This window comes from Bos indicus, chromosome 25, assembly GCF_029378745.1.
Source record: "Bos indicus isolate NIAB-ARS_2022 breed Sahiwal x Tharparkar chromosome 25, NIAB-ARS_B.indTharparkar_mat_pri_1.0, whole genome shotgun sequence".
In the NCBI taxonomy this organism is placed as follows: domain Eukaryota; kingdom Metazoa; phylum Chordata; class Mammalia; order Artiodactyla; family Bovidae; genus Bos; species Bos indicus.
Window position 1 is genome coordinate 15,165,368 of NC_091784.1, and position 20,568 is coordinate 15,185,935.

The window sequence follows — 20,568 nt, forward strand, 5'->3', positions numbered from 1 at the left end:
GGCTTGTCCCCTGGCCATGGTGGAGGCTGCAAGAGGTCCTCAAGAAACTGGGGTGCCGGCAGGCTATGCAGAGGGGAGGAACGGATGCTTAGTGGCTAGGAACCACACACGTGCACCGCAATGGGAGAGAGTACGTCCCAGGATTGACCTTCAGCGTCCTAAGGAGATGACAGGGAATGGAAATAAACATCCTTGTTGGGAATCTTAAGTCATTCACTCAGTGGCGATTCTGTCCTTCAGGAGAAGTTTAAAACACAGCATTCTGAAGGCTACCGGCAGATCTCAGCCTTAGAGGATGACCTTGCCCAGACGAAAGCCATAAAAGATAAACTGCAGAAGTACATCAGAGAGCTGGAGCAAGCCAACGATGACCTGGAAAGAGCCAAACGGTATGTGGGGAAGGAGAAAGGAGGTCTGGGATCCTTTTGTCTCTGGGTACTGGGCACTGTGTTGAGGGTAGGGGATTCAGCAGAGAGCAGAGCCAGGGCCCTTGGGCTCTACAGCCTCATGAGAAATGGACAACAAGCAGGAAGTGCTGCATGTCCAGGGTGCTGTGGGGGCATATGATCTGAGATATTCATTTGTCCGTTGCTGGGAGGATGCTGGGCCAGGCTTCTCAAAGGAAATGCCATTTAGGCCAAGACTGAGGGATGCCTCAGCATTATCCAGGGGAAGAGTACAGGGTGAGAACATTCTGGGCGGAAGGACAAGCATGTGCTCAGTTGGCCCTGAGATAAGATGGTATTTCTTTCTTTGTTTTTTAACCTTTACAATATTGTGCTGGTTTCTGCCACACAATCACTCTAATCAGCCATAATTATATATATATATATATATATATATATCTATCTCCCCTCTCTCCCCTCGCCCCATCCCACCCGTCTAGGTCATCACAGAGCTCCAGGCTGGGCTCCCTGAGTTATATAGCGACTTCTCACCAGCTGTCCGTCTTAAGCCTGAGGGCGTATATGTGTTGATGCCCCTTTCTCCATCCATCTCACTCTCTCCCTCCCCGACTGTGTGCACAAGTCCATTCTCTACATCTGCGTCTCCATTCCTTCCCTGCAAATAGCTTCATCAATACCATTTTTCTAGATTCCATATGTAGGCATTAATATGCAATATTTGTTTTTCTCTTTCTGACTTACTTCACTCTGTATAAGAGGCTCTAGGTTCATCCACCTCATTAGAACTGACTCAAATTCGTTCTTTTTTATGGCTGAGTAATATTCCATTGTACGTATGTACCACGTCTTTATCCATTCATCTGTTGATGGACATCTGCGTTGTTTTCAGTGATAAGAAGACAATATTTCTGAAACCAATGTTCTATAGTTTAGCAGGCTACTAACAATAATAAATAATAGTAATTGAATAACTGCTGTGAGCCAGGTGCTTTTTTTTTTAAGAAAGCATTTTAAAAAATTTAGATGTAAATTACAGCAATATGCACCGATCATCAGGCGTGTACAATTCCATCAGTTTAGACAATTTTTCAGTCCAAACTGAACTGAATGTGCAACTTTTCAGTCTACTTAGTTAACCGTGTACCAAATGTAACAGTCTCGAAACCTTAGAGTTTCACTTACTGTCCTCAAACTTTATGCTGTAGCTTTAATGCATGAAAGTAAGAGGTTAAAAAGATAGCCTTTTCTATTTACCCACATGTTTCTGGTTTCTGGTTCATTGCTTCCTGAAGTTTCCCTCTAGTTATCATTTGCCTTCAGCTTGAAGAACTTCCTTTAGGGTTTCTTGTGGTGCAGGTCTGCTGATGGTGAATTCTCTCTTTAGTTTTTCTGAAAATGTCTTTCTTTTGCCTTCATTCTTAAAGGAAATTTCCACTGGGTATGGAATTCAGGTTGCCAGGGTTTTGTTTTTCTTTTCTTTTCTTTCAGCACATTAAAGATGTGTCTTCTGGTGCCTTCTGAACTCCTTACTGGGGGTTAGAAGCTAGTGGTAACCCAAATAGTCACTCCCCTGTATATAATCTAGTGTTTTTCTCTGGCTGCTCTCAAGAGTTTCACTTTATTTTCGGTTTTTAGCAGTTTGATTGTGATGTTCCTAGATTTTGTATGTGTTTATCCTGATAGGGGGTTGCTGGGCTTCTTTGGTCTGTAAATTTATCTTTTGCCAAGTTTAACTTTGGTCATTATTTCCTCAAGTGTTTTTGCTGCCCCTTTCTTTCTCTCCTGTCCTTCTGGAACACCAGCTACACACACCTTGGTCCTTTTGATATTGTCACGCAGGTCTCTGACACTCTGTTCATATCTTTTCCTAATTTTATTTTTCTTGGTTCCTCAAATTCGATCATTTCTATTGATCTAGTTTCATGTCCACTGACTCCTTCTTCCCTCCTCGAGTTCTGGTGGGAAGTCAGTTCCAGTACTGTTTTATTTTAGGCACGTTATCTTCAGATCTAAAATTTCCTATTCCTCTATTATTGAGCATAGTTACAATAGCTTCTTTAAGATCCTTTTCTGCTAATTATAACATCTGGGTTACCTCAGGGTTGATTTCCTGTAATCACCTTTTCTCTTGAGTTTTGGGTCACATTTTCTTGCTCTTCATTTGTCTCGTCATTTTGGATTACATTCTGGACATTATGAATGATGTGTTACAGAAGCTATGGATTCTGGTATGTTTTTGTTTGTTTGTTTATTAAGTATGCTGAACTCACACTCCAAACTCTGTCTCCCCTTGTTGGGAAGTAGCTGAAATCTTATTCTTTTAATCAGGCTGCTTCGTGTCTGCATGGTTTGGGTCAGTCAGAGATGGTGGTAGATTTTTATCACCCAAGCCATAGACTCAAAGCTTGTAAAGATACAGGATTCGGTCACTGCTGTTCCTTCCACATGTTGGCTTCCTTCCAGCTTTTGCCAGGGCTGTCAGGTCAGTTTTTCTTCTTTTACCCAGAGTTTGTAGTTGTAATCTCTAGGATATTCGGTTTGATACAAGCTACCTTATCATGCGAAGAGTTGACTCATTGGAAAAGACCCTGATGCTGGGAGGGATTGGGGACAGGAGGAGAAGGGGACGACAGAGGATGAGATGGCTGGATGGCATCACCAACTCCTTGGACGTGAGTTTGAGTGAACTCCGGGAGTTGGTGATGGACAGGGAGGCCTGGCGTGCTGCGATTCATGGGGTCGCAAAGAGTCAGACACGACTGAGCGACTGAACTGAACTGAGCTTATTATTAGCAGAAGTGGAACCTTTTTTAAAAAAAGTTAGTTTGTAAAAGTTCTTTATGTATTTTTGCTACTGATCTTTTGTCCTGTCTTGAAAACATATTTTGCAGAATAAACTTATCTGTTGACTTTGTGGTATGACTTTCCGTACAAATATTTTTCTTTCTTAGGTCATCAATTATGTCTCCTTTTACTGCTTCTAGATTTCCAGACTTCACTATGGGGATCCCCTGGATTGTTTTTATTTATTTTTGGCTGCGCTGGGTCTTCACTGTGCTCAGGCTTTCTCTCTTTGCAGCCAGTGGCTGGGGGACGGAGGGGAGCTACTCCTCATCACAGCGCACAAGCTTCTCATTGCAATGGCGTCTCTTGTGGAGCACGGGCTCTAGGCACGCAGGCTCAGTAGCTGCGGTGCACGGGCTTGGTTGCTCCCCAACACGCGAAAGATTCCCAGACCAGGAATCGAACCTGTGTCCCCCTTCATTGGCCGGTGGATTCTTATCCATTGTACCACCAGGGAAGTCCATTGATCATTTGATTATGTATGTATTCTGTTTAATTTGTCTGAAAGATTTGTTAATTAATTGTTTTAACTTATGCTTTTAATCCACCTGGCATTTACTTTTGGATCTAGTATAAATTTGTGTCCTATTTTATTTTCATTAGGTACGTAGCCACTTGTGCCAGTACTTTGTGTTAAACACTTCATCTCTTTTCCACTGAATTGAACGCATCTCTGTCACATGTGAACCTTTCCTTCAGTTGTCCCTTGGTATCCATGGGGGAATTGGGTAGTCAAATCCCTTAAATAAAATGGTATAGTATTTGCATGTAACTCATGTGTAGCCTCCCATATACTTTAAATTATGTCTAGGTTAATTATAATACCTAATATAACCCAAGACTGGTGATTCAAAAGTAAAGAATCTACCTGCAGGAAACATGGGAGACACAGGTTTCATCCCTGGATTGGGAAGATTCCTTGAACAAGGAAATGGCAACCCACTCCAATGTTCTTCCCTGGAAAATCCCATGGACAGAGGAGCCTGGCAGGCTACAGTCTATGGGGTTGCAAAGAGTTGGACAGAACTGAGCGATTTTAAGCACACACACACAATACAATCAATCAAAAGCTCCATAAACAGTTGCCAGTGAGCGGCAAATTCAAGTTTTGCATTTTGGAACTTTCTGGGTTTTTTTTTTTTTTTTTAATTTTTTGGATTTGCAGTTGGTTGAATCCAAGGATATGCCACCCACAGGTGTGGAGAGTTGACTATATTCTGGAATCTAATGCAAGATTCTTTTCTCTTTTGATCCAGTGTGCAATTTGTGAATTACTGCTAACACCATAATGACTAGAGATTCCCTGGTGGCTCAGACAGTAAAAAATCTGCCTGCAATGTGGGAAACCTGGGTTCGATCCCAGGGTTGGGAAGATCCCCTGGGGAAGGGAATAGCAACCCTCTCCAGTAATCTTGCCTGGAGAATTCCATGGACAGAGGAGCCTGGCGGGCTACAGTCTGTGGGGTTGCAAAAAGTCAGATGCCACTCAGTGACTAACACTTCCACTTTCCATAATGACTTGATTACTGTGGCCTTTATAGTATATTCTGATATCTGGCAAGCCCCTGGCATACGACCATTTCCACTCATTGATGAAAACAAGTCACACGGCCAAGCCACATTAAGGGCTGGGAAAGTACATTCCACCCACAGTGAGGCTGAAGCAAGGGTGAGGATGGAGGGAGGGTGAAGAGCTGGGAGCCATCGTGCAGCCTGTCACCAAGAGAGAGTGCATTCACGTGATTCAGAAATACCATTCAGAGGGCTAGCCTTCTTAAATTCAAATTCAAGCAAATAAAAACAGAAATTTGTATTATTCCCCCCACTCCCCCATCTCTTTCTCCACAAAAGAGCATTCTGTACCCACTATTGTACTTCTTGCCTTGTCACGTAACAGATCTTGGAGGTCTTTCTGTAGTAGGACACAGAGCATTCTTTGTTGTTGGTTTCTTCCCAAGCACATACTATTTTATTGTATGGCTGGTATTGTATGATACATAAGAATTTATTTATCTGTCCCCCTGTGGATGGATATTTGGTGCATTTCCATTCTTTTGCAGTGATAAGTGTTGCTATAGTGAATGATACTCGTTGCTTGCACCGATGAATATCTGTACATTTCCAGAAGTGGAATTCCTGGGTCAGAGGATATATGCATGTGATTTTGATAGTTTTTACCTGGTTGTTCTCTGTCGTGGTACTAGTTCACATCCCCAACACCTGTGTGAGTCTCTGTTTTCCAAATAGCTTCACTAACAGCATTTTTTTAAGCTTTGAGTTTCTGCCAGTGTAATAGGTGACAAATAAGTACGTTTCTGGATTGTGAATGACCTTGAGTTCCTTTTCATATGTTTAATAACGGTTTTATTTCTTTTTCTGTGAACTCTGTTTATCTTTGCCTATTTTCAGATTGGGTTGCTAGTTGTTTTTTCTCATCAGTTTCAGAAGATGTTTATTATTTGTCTATGATGAGAATTTAAAGCGGTGGGGAGTTTCTCATTTGTCTTCCATCTTTGTCTGTTGCATGCGTTACCGTTGAAAGTTACTTGGATTTCTATGTAGGCAAGCTTATCTGCAATCCAAGGTATATATAGCAATTAGTTCTATTTTCCTCTAGGATTCTTCTCCCTTCCTTTCTCTCTGTTTTTCTCTCCTGAAGATCCATTGGATTCATCCTTTAGCTGCATGTGAGTGATAGTCACTCAGTCGTGTGCAACTCTTTGTGACCCCATGGACTGTAGCCTTCCAGGCTCCTCTGTCCGTGGAATTCTCCAGGCAAGAATCCTGGAGTGGGTTGTCATTTCCTTCTCCAGAGGATCTTCCCGACCCGGAGGTCGAACGCAGGTCTCCTGCATTGCAGGCAGATTCTTTACCATCTAAGCCACGAGGGAATCCTACTATTAAGAGACATTTCTAAGTATAAAGACAGGTCCACTTAAAAAATATCAGCAGATACATGCTTGACTTTATCTTATAATCTATAGACAGTACATTAGAGTATGTAAAGAACCCTTGCACCTCTTCCTAAGGAATACCTGAGACAGAGTAGCAATAAAGTTATAAATGGTGAATAGTTGAATGTTACCATCAGCTGTGGTAGTGTTTTGCCAAAAGTTTTCACTTTTGTCTCAAGCTTGAAGATTTGTTAACAAAATAAGCCACTTGTTATATACAAATAAATAATACCAATATTTATTAGAGGTTATCTAGCTTACTTTCAATATACTAACATTAAAAGAAAAGAGAAATAGACACAGCAGAGGGTACTGTGCTGGGTTTTGACCAACATCAGACTCATACAGCACTGGGAAGTCTCGTGACACAGCACATCTAGAGTCCCAGTTGGGTAAAGGGCCCAGGCAGTGCATCCGCTCTGGGTGAGACTTCAGATATTGCAGTTTGGGGTTCCTGCTTTTAATCCTGGGACACAAACTGATGTCAGCATCAATCTGTGAGCAAATTGCAGCCCTGGTTTCATGTTAATGCTATTTGTTTTCTCTTGTAAAGCTTGGAATGTTGTGTTGCTAAGCCTGGGGCTTGATTGGCCAAGGCCCCTCCAGGGGCTCAACAATTTCAAGATTTGTCCCCCGTCTTCTTGCACTCAGGGCAGCCAGTCAGGACAGTGTCCAGGCAGCTTAGAAGTAAGGTCAGAGGTCTGTTCTGCTTTATCTTTGAAGCCTAAACAAAACTGTTTATTTAAATTCCCTAACAGGTAGAGACCCAAATCATCATTTTAGAATGAATAAAGTTCTGGAATGCTGAAGTTTTATTTTTTTTAAAAACTTTAAAACTTTACAATTTCATTATACATCTTTAGTAGTTATGTGTGAAAAATTTGACCATGTGCTGCAAGAACAGTAATTTCTCAGCACCATCAACTATTGGTTTATTTTGGTCCCTCCAGCTGTATGTCTGTAAAATTAAATAACGCTTTCAACTGAGTAGAGGGTGACCTTGTGAAAGGGTAACCTTGAATGATTCAGGAAATTTTGTTGTTGTTCAGTCGCTCATTCGTGTCCGACACTTTGCCACCCTATGGACTGTAGCACGCAAGGCTCCCCTGTCCTTCACTGTCTCCCGGAGTTTGCTCAAATTCATGTCCCTTGAATCAGTGATGCTGTCCAGCCATCTCAGCCTCAGCTGCCCTCTTCTCCTTTTGCCTTCAGTCTTTCCCAGCATCAGGTTCTTTTCAAATGAGTCAGCTCTTCGTATCAAATGACCAGAGTCCATCCAGTGAATATTCAGGATTGATTTTGTTTAGGATTGACTGGTTTGATCTCCTTGCAGTCCAAGGGACTCTCAGGAGTCTTCTCCAACACCACAGTTCAAAAGCATCAATTCTTGGGCGCTTAGCTTTCTTTATGGTTCAACTCTCACATCCATACATGACCGCTGGAAAAACCATAGCTTTGATTATATGGACCTTTGTTGGCAAAGTGATGTCTCTGCTTTTTAATACACTGTCTAGGTTCATCATAGCTTTCCTTTCAGGGAGCAAGTGTCTTTTACTTTCATGACTGCAGTCACCATCCACAGTGATTTTGGAGTCCAAGAAAACAAAGTCTGTCACTGCTTCTACTTTTTCCCCTTCTATTTGTCAGGAAGTGATAGGACCGGATGCCAGGATCTTAAGTTTTTTGACTGTTGAGTTTTAAGCCAGCTTTTTCACTGTCATCTAGAGGCTCTTTAGTTCCTCTTCACTTTCTGCCATTAGAGTGGTATCATCTACATATCTGAGGTTGTTGATATCTCTCCCAGCAGTCTTGGTTTCAACTTGTGATTCATCCAGCCCAGTACTTCGCATGATGTACTCTGCATATAAGTTAAATAAACAGGGTGACAATATACAGCCTTATGTTATTCCTTTCCCAAGTTTGAACCAGTCCTTTGTTCCATGTAAGGTTCTAACTGCTGCTTCTTGACCCGCATACAGGTTTCTCACGAGCTAAGTAAGGAGATCTGGTATTCCCATCTCTTTAAGAGTTTTCCACAGTTGTTGTGATCCACACAGTCAAAGGCTTTAGCATAGTCAATGAAGCAGAAGTAGATGTTTTTCTGGAATTCCCTTGCTTTCTCAGTGATCGAACAGTTGTTGGCAATTTGGTCTCTGGTTTCTCTGCCTTTTCTGAATCCAGCTTGTATGTCTGGAAGTTCTCAGTTCATGTACTGTTGAAGCCTACCCTGGAGGATTTTGAGCATGACCTTGCTAGCATGTGAAATGAGTGCAGTTGTGCGGTAGTTTGAACGTTCTTTGGCATTGCCCTTCTCTGAGATTGGAATCAAAACTAACCTTTTCCAGTACTGGGACCACTGCTGAGTTTTCCAAATTTGCTGACCTATAGAGTGCAGCATTTCAACAGCATCACCTCTTAGGATTTGGAATGCTGCTGCTGCTAAGTCGCTTCAGTCGTGTCCGACTCTGCGCGACCCCATAGATGGCAGCCCAACAGGCTCCTCCGTCCCTGGGATTCTCCAGGCACTGGAGTGGGTTGCCATTTCCTTCTCCAATGCATGAAAGTGAAAAGTGAAAGTGAAGTCGCTCAGTCGTGTCCGACTCTGTGCAACTCCATGGACTGCAGCCTACCAGTCCCTCTTCCGTCCATGGGATTTTCCAGGCAAGAGTGCTGGAGTGGGGTGCCATTGCCTTCTCCTAGGATTTGGAATAGCTTAGCTGAAATTCTGTCACCTCCACTAGCTTTGTAGTAATGCTTCCTGAGACCCACTTGTCTTCACATTTCAGGATGTCTGGCTCTAGGTGAGTGATCACACCTTCGTGGTTATCCAGGTCATTAAAACGCTTTTTGGACAGTTCTGTGTATTCTTGCCTCCTCTTCTTAATCTCCTCTGTTGAAGAGAAGATGTATCTCTTAATATGAATATTTACTGAAAATCTATTTTTCCGCTTGCCTGTTTTCAGTTTCTCATAACTGTGAGATTAACAATTTTCACAGTCATTATGTATTGCATCATTTTACTATAATAAATATGCTTTTTTTGCATTTTACTCTTGTATATAGATATGCTTTTATATATTTCAGCATATAAAGCACATAGAGCTATTTGTCACTCAGATGACAACTAGGGTACTTACCTTTAGTTGAAAGTAAATATTCACAAAGTAACAATAGACCTAAGCGCCGTGCCCTGCTGGTATTACCCAGTCAAACTGATTGTATATAGTCAGGTGGTTATTGATCCACACAAGTTCAGGAATGCCAGAAATGCCACTGAAGTTGTTCTTCATTTCTCTGGCATTCCAGAAGCCAATAGTAGATTTTGACCAATTAGTGATTTTAAGTTTTTGATCCAGTTGAAGTTCATCTTGGGGTGCAACATTAGACCCAACATTAATTTTTTCCCGGTGGCTACCTGGTAGTCCCCAGACCTAAAATTGAACCAGGCGTCTTTTTCATTGATGATTTGTGATGCCACCTTTATCATAAATTAAATTCTCATATGCATTTGGATCCATTTCCAGACCTTTGGTTGTCTTTGACCTGTCTGCTCTTATAACTTGCACACTGCAGCCCTCTTCATTATTGAGGCTTCATAATAACATGTTCTTTGTTTCTGGTGGAACTAGCTCCCCTGATCTCTTCTCTTTCACAGTTCTCCTGGCCATTTTTTTCTTTCAGTTTTATTGAGATTTAATTGACATACAGCACTGTATAAGTTTAAGTGTATATAGCACAAGGAATTGACTTACATACATCATGAAATGACTCTCACAATATATTTAGTGGATACCCATCATCTTTTATAGATACAATATTTAAAAAATGGAAAAAAAGTGGTCTTTTTCTGGTAAGAACTCTTAGGATTTAACCTCTTAACTTTGAACACACAGGGCTATTAGTTATAATTACGTTGCATCTTGCATCCGTAGTACTTATTTATCTTATAGCTAGAAGTTTGTGCCTTTGACATCTTCATCCAGTTCCCTTGGCCCCTGAAACCACAAATCTGATCCCTTTTTAAAATCTGTTTGTTTTGAAATATAATTGACCTACTGTGTTAGTTCCTATCATACAACATAGTGATTCAGTATTTCTATACATTTCAGAATGATGCCACAAGCAGTCTACTTTAAGATCTGCCACCAAGCAAAGGTGCTACATGGTTACTGACTGTATTCCCCGCGCTGTATGTCTCATACCTATGACATTTATTTTGCTACTGGAACTTTGTCCCTCTTAATCTAGCTTCCCTGATGGCTCAGTCGGTTAAGAATTTGCCTGCAATGCAGGAGACCTGTGTTTGAGCCCTTGGTCGGGAAGATCCCCTGGAGAAGGGAGTGGCAACCCACTCCAGGATTCTTGCCTGGAGAATTCCACAGACGGAGGAGCCTGGCGGGCTACAGTCCCTGGGGTTGCAAAGAGTCAGACTTGACTGAGCGATGAACACTTTCACTTTCAATCTACCACACCTATTTTTCTCCACCTCCAACCCCCTCTTCTCTGGCACCCACCTGTTTAATCTCTGTATCTGTAACCCTGTTTTGTTGTGTTTGTTCATTTATTCATATTTTTAGGTTTTAAGTGTAACTGAAATGTATGATACTTGTCTGTCTCTGATTTAATGCTCTCTAGGTCCCTCCACGTTGACACAAGTGGCAAGGTCTCATTCTTTTTTACTATTAATGTTCTTCTCCTGAACGTTCTTGTTTCGTTGTCTCATCATCTTTCAAATCGGTCCCCCTGTGCCTATACCTCAAATGAAAACCTGTTCGTATTTTTATTAAATGCTGAATGTGAGTGATAGTTGCTCAGTCATGTCCAACTCTGTGCGACCCTGTGGACTGTAGCCCTCCAGGCTCCTCTGTCCGTGGGATTCTCCAGGCAAGAATACTGGAGTGGGTTGCCATACCCTCCTCCAGGGGATCTTCCTGACCAAGGGATCTAACTTGCGTCTCTGATGTCTCCAGCATTGGCAGGCAGGTTCTTTATCACTAGCGCCACCTGGGAAGCCTGTATTTTTATTAGGATGGTGTTAAACTTATTAGATAACTTACAGAGAATTGATTTCTTTATGATTTGGGGTCTGCCTTCTCATAAATAGCATATGTTTGCATTTCAGTAAGCCTCTGTGGCCTCAAATCTTAGACGTCTGTTACATGAATTCCTAGCTACAGCATCTTTGTTGTTTGACATGCCAGCCTTAGGATCATTTTAACTGATTCCAGTCTTGTATTCTTAAATATCATCCCTCTATTGGTTTTAATCAGGCATTTTTGGTAACTTTATCTTCTTTACTTCAAAAGACCCTTTGAGTTAGGAACATTAGTTCCTACATTAGGACTCAATCTGGACTTAGAAGGCAGTGCTGAAGAAATGAATGATTTTTTAAATTTGTTTTTAATTGAAGCATAATTACAGTATTGTGTTGGTTTCTGCCATACATCAACATGGATCAGCCATAGGTATACATATATCCCCTCCCTCTGGAGCGTCCCTCCCCATCCCACCCCACTGGGTTGTCACAGAGCCCTGGTTTGCATTCCCTGAGTCTTACAGCAAATTCCCATTGGCTGTCTGTTTTACATGTGTTAGTGTATATATTTCCATGCTATGGTCTCTCCATTCATCCCGCCCTCTCCTCCCTACCCCACATCCCATGTCCATAAGTCTGTTCTCTGTGTTTGCATCTCCATTGCTGCCCTGCCAATAGGTTCATCAATATCGTTTTTATAGATTCCATATATATGTGTTAATGTATGATGTTTATTTTTCTGATTTACTTCATTCTGTATAATAGGCTGTAGGTTCATCCACCTCATTAGAACTGACTCAAATGCTTTCCTTTTTATGGCTGAGTAAGATTCCATTGCATGTATGTACCACGGCTTCTTTATCCATTCATCTATGGATGGACGAGTTAAATGATTGACCCTCACTTGGCCTTTGAAGGCCTGGAGGCCCAGAGAGGTCAAGTTCCTTAAGAACATTTAGATAGTCTTACTTATTAGAGCCAGGAGGGTTTTATTCCAGACGTTTTTAATCACTATGAGACTATTCAGGGGATGTTAAAGGTCTTTGGACATAAACACAGAATCAGCGAGGAGAATTGCTGACGTTCGTCAAGCATCTGTGAAACACCTGTTGTGTATTACCCCACTTCCCCCGCCCCGCGCGGAGGTCCTGTTACTACCCCTGCACCTCTGCTTTGCATGTGAGGAAACTGAGTCCCAAAGGACGCAGCTTGTCCATACAGAGTTAAAGATAATTTTTTTTTTTGGTTGTGCTAGGTCTTCGTTGCTGCGTGCAGGCTTTCTCTAGTTGCAGCGAGCAGCGGCTACTCTTCATTATGGTGAAGATGCTCGTGGTGGTGGCTGCTCGTGTTGCGTGGAGCACAGGCTCTGGGGCACATGGGCTTCAGTAGTTGTAGCACGGAGATTCGGCAATTGCGACGCGAGGGCTCTCGAGTGTGGGCTCAGTAGTTGTGGTACTTGGGCTTAGTTGCTTTGCAGCATGTGGGATCTTCCAGGACCAGTGATTGAACCTGTGTGCCCTGCATTGGCAGGCGGATTCTTATCCACCAGGAACGTCCCAGACAGAGTGAAACAGACTTCCTTATGCTGCACTTGTCAGTGCCTTTAACATGACATTCCAGTGACCTGTCTGCACTCTCCAAAATACGTGGTTGTTAGGGCAGCTGGGCTGGGCGTTTGAAACTTTTTTAACTTGTTAAGGTAACTGAGGGATAAAGAAGGCCTCTCTTAGGCATGTAAATGCATGATTACTAGATTGCACATGCATCTTAGTGGGATGTTCTGAATGCTGACTACATGGTGAGTCTCTGAGACGAGATGGAACGTGCTGCTCTTGGCGTTTGATCGGGGCCTGTCTGTGGTCCTAATTAGGTCCTGGCTCATGTTTTGAGTGCTGTGTGGACATGCTCTCAGTAAACCCGCGGGACAGCCTTGTGTACCTTGTGAGCTGACGGGCTGTGCAGGTGAAGTGCCTGGTCCCGAAGTCAAGGGGCTGCTCATCTCTGGGATTTGGGATTAGGACATGTGGGAGCCGGGGCCCGCTCCCCAGGTGTCTTGTCTCTCAGGCGCATAACAGATGCGTTTGTTCCCTCGGGCAACCTTGCTGGTCTCTCACCCAGGGCCACGATCATGTCACTGGAGGACTTTGAACAGCGTTTGAATCAAGCCATAGAAAGAAACGCCTTCCTGGAGAGCGAACTGGACGAGAAGGAGAATCTCCTGGAATCTGTTCAGCGACTGAAGGATGAAGCCAGAGGTCAGGTGGCCAGGGCTTTGGTCTGTGGGTTTGACCAGCGTTGTGCCCTCTCCTGGCCCGAGGGTGTCCTGTCCCACAGCATCGCCCAGCATGCCCTTTGCTGGAATCTGCACCCTTCTCGGTGCTCTGGTCCAAGGGTGGGGATCACACTGGGCAAGTTGAGGCTTGATTCCTACCCTGTGCTAGGAACTGTCAAATGTCCAACTCTGTAAAGACCCCTAGTGGGTATTTAAGTCCATCACCAGCTTTATGCTTAGCAGGAGCACAGGAGTTTTGTGGGGGGAAAATGCCTGTTGATGGACTTGCTAGCCAGCTCTTTACTTTTGAAATGTGATGGCTGCTAATTCAAGTGGCTTAGAACTCAGGAATCTCATCAGCATTTGCTCTTTGGAGCACTTCTAGAGGTAGGGCTTTTTTTTTTTTTTTTTCAATTTGGCCATGCCATGCAGCTTGTGGGCTTTTAATTGCCCAGCCAGGAATCAAACACATACCTTTGGCAGTGAAAGCGTGGAGTCCTAACCACTGGATCACCAGGGAACTCCCCCAGCCTTCTAACACATTCCCGAGTCATCCAAATTGGGTTCACAAGAGATTTTGTTAAAGTCCTGGTTAATTGTTTATGACGTTCATTTGGTTTCTAATGTGTAGCCAGTAGAAGAGGGATTAAAAAGTAAAATTCTCGAGTTTAAAACATAGTTGTTCCTAAATGTTCGTCAGTAATCATTTGCTTATGTAAATTATATAGATTTATTTTGTGGAATGTTAAATAGTTGAAACAAACATGATACAGATGTAAATGTCATAGAAAGCTTATTAGGACATAACATAGAAGGGGGAAAGTACGTAGATGGTAGATATATGTTTCTAGTTATGCTTAATAAAAATTATATGCTTAAAAAATATGCACACACACACACACACACACACATATATAAACTTTATGTGTGAAAATGCAGAGAAAAAGGATTGAAACGCTCACCCCCATGTTACAGTGATCGGGAGTGAGGCTGAGCATTCGAGGGTGGATTGGGAAGGCGTGTCTTCACTTGGTACTCTGTATATCCTGATACATTGGAATTTTCCTGAAACACTACAGTCATAATTTTTAAAGTTTTTTTTTTTTTTAATCTTTTTGTTTTTACTCAAAAGAAAAACTGTGTGGTCTTGCAAGCCTGAGGGGCAAGGTCCCATGGGGTCTGCTTCATTCAGGGTTTCCACCGGGAGTTTCTCACTCTGGTGGTGGCTCTTGCTCACCCTTGTCTCCTGCCCCATCACCCGCAACAAGGACTTAATCGGAATCCTTTTCCTCGCCTAGATTTGCGGCAGGAATTGGCTGTGCAGCAAAAGCAGGAGAAACCCAGGACGCCCATGCCCAGCTCGGTGGACGCTGAGAGGACAGACACAGCAGTGCAGGCCACTGGCTCTGTGCCGTCCACCCCCATAGCTCATCGAGGACCCAGCTCTAGTTTAAACACTCCTGGGACCTTCAGACGTGGTAAGTGGGGTAGGAGTTGGGAGGGTTCTCTTGGCTTCAAAAGGCTTTCCTGGGTGAGAGAGAAATAAGGCCAGGCTGTACAGCAGGGAGCAGAGGCGGGGCTCACAGGGGCAGACTAATGCGGTAGGTGGGAGGAACTGCTTGAATGGGAGGCGACAGGGAGCAGTGGAGTCTGCGGCAAACCAGAGAACAGAAGTCTCATCCAGAGGGGCCACTGCCTCTCTGCTTCAGCCGTGAGAGGTGTGAGTCCTTTGGTAAGGACCAGAGGCCAGAAGTCCTCATGTTGTATATGAAATCTCCCAAGTTAAATACTTCAATAACAAGATAAAACATTTTGTGGGTCCAGCAATACATCCTGTAGAACTGGTCCCAGCATAACCTGTGCTGAGTGGGGGAAAAACCAAGAAATGGAGTGCTCACCCAGCCCCTCTGATGACTGATTGGCTGTGGGGCTCTGATTGGGCCACTTAATAACAAATCATAATAATAGACAATTACTGAGCACTCAGGAGGTCCCCACCCTCTGCTCGCTGTGCTCTGTGTGTACGTACAACCTCCTTAGATTTGCACTGAGACCCAAGAAGCAAGTGTGCAAGCCTGGCCCCCATCTGATGGGTAAGGAGACTGACCCTCCAGGTTAAGGAGCTGGCCTGACGTCGCTCAGCTGGCCGATGGCGGGCAGGCTCTGGGCTGACCCCACCACGTACTGCCTGTCCCTCAGCTTGTGCCCAGCAGGCACAGAGTGTGCTGTTGCCAGAGTCCCAGGCTAGTCCCACTTTAAGCACGTGCCTCAGCTGGGTCTCAGCTGCAGCAGGTGTGGGCAGGACCTGAGATCCTGCATTTCTGACGAGCGCCCGGGTGATGCTGATCCCTGAGCCCTGTGAGCCCTGCTCAGAAGAGAGAGGGGACTCCGAGGGGTGGAACCCTGACCAGTGGGCCTTGTTCAGATGCTGGGAATGTCAGTTAACTGTATGGAGTTCCTCAGAGTTTCAGAGGACTTGCTTTTTTTTTTTATTTCAAAGAATAGCATCTAAAGATAAATACTGAGTATAGTCATCATAAGGCTATGAGAAGTTGGTCATCAGGTAGTCTCGTTATGTTGGGCAGCACCCTAGTGATTGAAACAGGGCAGCGTTGGTGGTCAGAGGGCACGGGGACCTACCTCCAGATTTCACACTGAGAGACGTTAGTGCACAGACTTTTCCGTGTGTGTTGGTGTCATGTGTGCGTCCTTTTACACACACAGGCCTGGACGACTCCACTGGGGGGACCCCCCTCACACCCGCAGCCCGGATATCAGCCCTCAACATCGTGGGAGACCTGCTGCGGAAAGTGGGGGTAAGACGGCATCACGTGGCATGGTGCCCGGCGTTCATGTGGCATCCTCTGTCTTCGAGAGGCTTGAGACGTGAACTTACTGGCCGCTTCCCCTCTGGCAGAGGCTTCACGAGTGCAGGTGTAGGCCTGGCTCGTCTCGTGTCCCTTAGAACTGCTGTGCGTCTGTGGGTGGTGTTTCTGGTTTTTAAAGTTTCGTTTGGTTGGTTTTGGCTGCATGGCTTGTGTCTTAGTTCCGCGACCAGGGATTGAACCCAGGTCCCGGGCATGAAAGCCCAGAGTCCTAACCACTGGACCTCCAGGGAAGGCCCTCGGGGAGCACTGTTTCTGACAAACCCAGGCTCTGACACTGAGGCACCCTTCGATCCCCAGGTATACTGTTCTTTGCCCGTGCCATTTTCCCTGGCAGTTGGGGAAATTTGAATGGCATTAGTGATATTTTTCTCAGTTTGAAGAAACTGAGAAAAATTGAAAACTGCCTTCCATTTTCACACTGTTCATGGAGTCCTTGAGGCAAGAATACTGAAGTGGTTTGCCATTCCCTTCTCCAGGGAATGGCATATTTTGTCAGACATGGTTTTTATTTGCTCAGGGAGTTAAGGAGAAAATCTTGAAAGGCCGGGCAGAGACATGACCTTACAGGTTTTATGTTAATTACAGGGAAGGAGTCTTTGGTGCTTAAGAAATCACACAGCTATTCTCTGTCGTTGTTTCTCTTATTTTTAAAAACGATGCCTTTCTAAATTTTTATAACTGGAAAGCCGCATAGTTTGAATCCTGCCTGTCTGTCATTGACCAGAATGTGTGTATTCAGAGTTAATAGAAGCTTGCGACGCGTTTCCTGTGTTTTTCTTTTTGGCTTTTGGTTTCCTGGTTTGCTGTTTTACAGACAGATTTTAACAGTTAGATTATAGAGAAGCCCAGGGTGATCTCAGCGCCCATCTGGTTCCCAGAGGGTCTGTTTACTGCGAGGCAAGTTCTTATTCAAACCTCCTGCCACTTGGTATGTGATTAGGTAACAGCGACACTGAATGATTCCAAAAGTCAATTTCATTCTTTCTTGTAGGCAGACTTGGATCATAGGTAGGGTTAGTGACTTTTTAGGAGGCTCCTAGATATCTTAGACCACCAGTTGTATGAGTTGGATGTACACTGAATTTGGTGGGGGCAGGAAGGGCACGCTTTGGGGTTCTAATACGATGGTTCTAACATTAGTGGCTCTAGTTTGAGAACCACTCTCTTAAGTTACTATGATGTGAGTGGGCTCTGATGGCCCATACACATAATAACAGTGATGGCATCACCGATGCGATGGACACGAACTTGGGCAACCTCCAGGGGATGGTGAGGGACAGGGAGGCCTGGTGTGCTACGGTCCAGGGGGTTGCAAAGAGTCGGACACAGCTGGGCGACCGAACAACAATATGGGCTCTGAAGAGGGGTGTAAGGGTTCTTGTCTTCAACTTGAGCAGTGAAAGCATCTCTCTCTCCAGGCCCTGGAGTCCAAACTTGCTTCCTGCCGGAACTTCGTGTACGATCAGTCCCCAGGCCGTGCCAGTGGCCCAGCCTCAGGGCGGGGGAGCAAAAACAGAGACAGCGTGGACAGGCGGCCCGGCGGCAGCAACGTGCCTCTCGGTGACAAAGGGTCAGTTCCTTGCGCTGTTCCCCCTCGGTGTTGGGAGAACCCGTGCACTCCAGCCAGAAGCCTCTGACCCCCGACCAATAGCCGTGTTTTTGAAAGTTGCAGGAATTATGTCAGCATATCTCTCTATCCCTTAAGGCCGAGTTAGTTGATATCTTCTGGTTTGGGCAAATGGCCAGGAAGAGGGTCATTTTTATTGACTCTACAGCCCCAGCTCCCAGTCATGCTGTGAGAAAGCCCTTTGTATAAATCACTTATTTGCGACTCAGGCTTCAAACACTGCTCTGCTTCCCCCAGAAGAGGATTTGATTTTTTTTTTTTTTTAAACCCTTTAGAACCTTCAGGAAACTAAATCAGCCAGACTGGATTCCTGAAGCCAGTCACCGGATTGGAAAACACAAACCTGACCTCTAACAGCTTCATTTATTTTCTGGCCTGAAGAAAATCAGGGCGGCCTCCAGATTCTAGAATTTCCTAAGATGTGCCACCATCTCACTGGCCCCCGGGCCACGTAGATTTGGGGTGGTCAATGGCAGACAGAGGACAGGAGAGGAAGAATTTGTTTTCCCCAGCATGCACATAACTTCTGGACCTTTAGCCGGGGCTGTTCTTTGGAAGGTCTTCTGCGACTGGGCTTTTGTTGTGGCTTTGGGGGAGGGCCGTGAGCGCTAGATGGCCAGTGTCCTTTTCTTCATTTCACAGGAGAGAAAATTGAGACCCAGTGAGACAGTGCTCCCGACCTTGATATTCACCCTTGTAACTTGGTGGGCCCCATGCTACCCAGCCTAGAACAGCTGTAATGTCCGCTTAACTTGGTTTGCTCTGTCTGAAGGTTGGGAAAACGCCTGGAGTTTGGGAAGCCGTCGTCGAATGTTTCCTCACCGTCGCTGCCGTCAGCCCAGGGTGTAGTCAAGATGTTGCTTTAGGAAAGCCACGGAAGCCGAGGCGAGCCCTTCCCCTCCTTCCCTCTTTAAACTAGGTTTTGGGTGTTTTGGGTTTTTTTTTAAGTTAGTTTGAGAAATACGAGCAAGCAGTCACACAAAGCCAAGTGACCAAGGCCATTGCCGGTGGCCCTGGGTCGTTGGCTGCAGGAAATGCAGTCCCTTAACCCCCAGCCTCCGTATTGGCGTGTACAGCCGGGGGACGGGACCAACCTGACCCTCTGGAAAGGGCGACGTGGGTGTCAAGGCCGCCCTATCCTTGTCAGCTGAGCTGAGTCCCAGTTGGTCTTGAGAGGTGTTTTTAATGATCGGAGACACCTGTGAAGTGGAGCCTGAGCCCATCCTAGGCGCACCCTGCCCCCAACAGCTGGTGCTTCTTCCGGAACAAAATCTCCAGTGCGCCATGGCACGACAGGGGTCCATGCCCTGAAATCATGCCTGGGGTGAAGAATAGAACAGGCACGTACCTTTTATTTAAACTGTGGTGTGGTGTACCTCCAAGACCTTTTTTTCCCCCCAAAGTGGAGTCTGATTGCTTTACAGTGTTGTTGAGTTTCTGCTGTACAGCAGAGTGAATCAGCGACGTGTATACACGTATCCCACCACCCCTCTAGGTCGTCACAGAGCACCGAGCTGAGCTCCCTGGGCTATACAGCAGCTTCCCACTGGCTGTTTTATACACATGTACCTCCAAGACTTTTTAATCTGCCTGTCGCTGAGGCTTTTAGAGGCATGCTTGAGTTTCAGTGTGAATTTTGTGGGGACCAGGTCAGTGGAAAATCTGTCTCCTCTTTAGACCTATCCTTGTCCTGAGCCTCCCGCCCTGGTCTGGGAGTGACCTCTGCTTCTGAGGGTTTCTGGGGGGTGATGGCCTTAGCGATGCAGCCCCTGAGAACAGGACTTCATTCAAAGCCTTGATGAAATAATCAAGGTGACCTTCAGATAAGATGAAGCCACCAGGGTTGCATGGGGAGCGTCCTTATTAAAGAAGAAACAAACCCAGGATTTCCATGCAGACAGCATGTGGCTCCTCCCTGCTGGTTTGGAACAGCCACCTCACACTTTGGACACAAGTAAAAAGAACATGGGAATTCAGGCATATGCATGCAGCCTAACAGCCTTCTGTTACTAAGTTATTTTTCCAAAAGAACAGCAAAAATATCCAGTTGAAAACAACTTTTCAAGTGCTACTGAAATTCAGCAGAGAATTAAACTCCAGTGCTCACCTCATTACCATGGCAACACTCTAACCTGTATCGGTAAAAGATGTACTTTTATTTTTTTAAAAGAACAATAAAATCAAGAGAAACTGATTTTCAGCTAGTTTGTGACGGTCAGTAAATGCCAGTTAATGCTTCTGTGTTTGTGCATCCGATGGTGGAAACCTTTTTTTTTTTAACCAAGTGACAATGAAAAAAAAACCTACTTTTTAAAAGTTCCCTTTCGGGTCAGCTTAGAATTGTGTTGTGTATGTCCTATTCAAGTCGTATCGACGTTTGGTCTTTCAGCGTGTCCTCCGTCTCTGTGGTTCCTTTCTTTTCAGTCTGTTTGAGCCCACAGAGTCTGAGTATGGAGTCGTTTGTGTTGAGTGGAACCTTTGCCAGGCAGCTCGGTCTAGAGCATGCAGGTGAAGGAAAGGACTGGCCCAGACCCGGTTTTT

At 44.8% G+C, this 20,568-nt stretch overlaps 1 protein-coding gene across 4 annotated transcripts in view; it reads left to right on the top strand.

Moving 5' to 3' along the window:
- NDE1 (nudE neurodevelopment protein 1) overlaps positions 1–20,221 on the top strand; it is a 39,148-nt gene extending 18,927 nt beyond the window's left edge. For 2 of the 4 annotated variants that reach the window (XM_019987338.2, XM_019987337.2), the window contains exons 4-9: positions 241–389; positions 13,359–13,495; positions 14,811–14,990; positions 16,237–16,328; positions 17,819–17,970; positions 18,800–20,221. In XM_019987338.2, coding sequence (XP_019842897.1) covers positions 241–389; positions 13,359–13,495; positions 14,811–14,990; positions 16,237–16,328; positions 17,819–17,970; positions 18,800–18,893 — 804 coding nt within the window. In that variant the 3' untranslated portion in view covers positions 18,894–20,221. The other 2 variants (XM_019987340.2, XM_019987339.2) reach the window with 2 other exon arrangements.
- Positions 20,222–20,568: the final 347 nt, after the last annotated feature.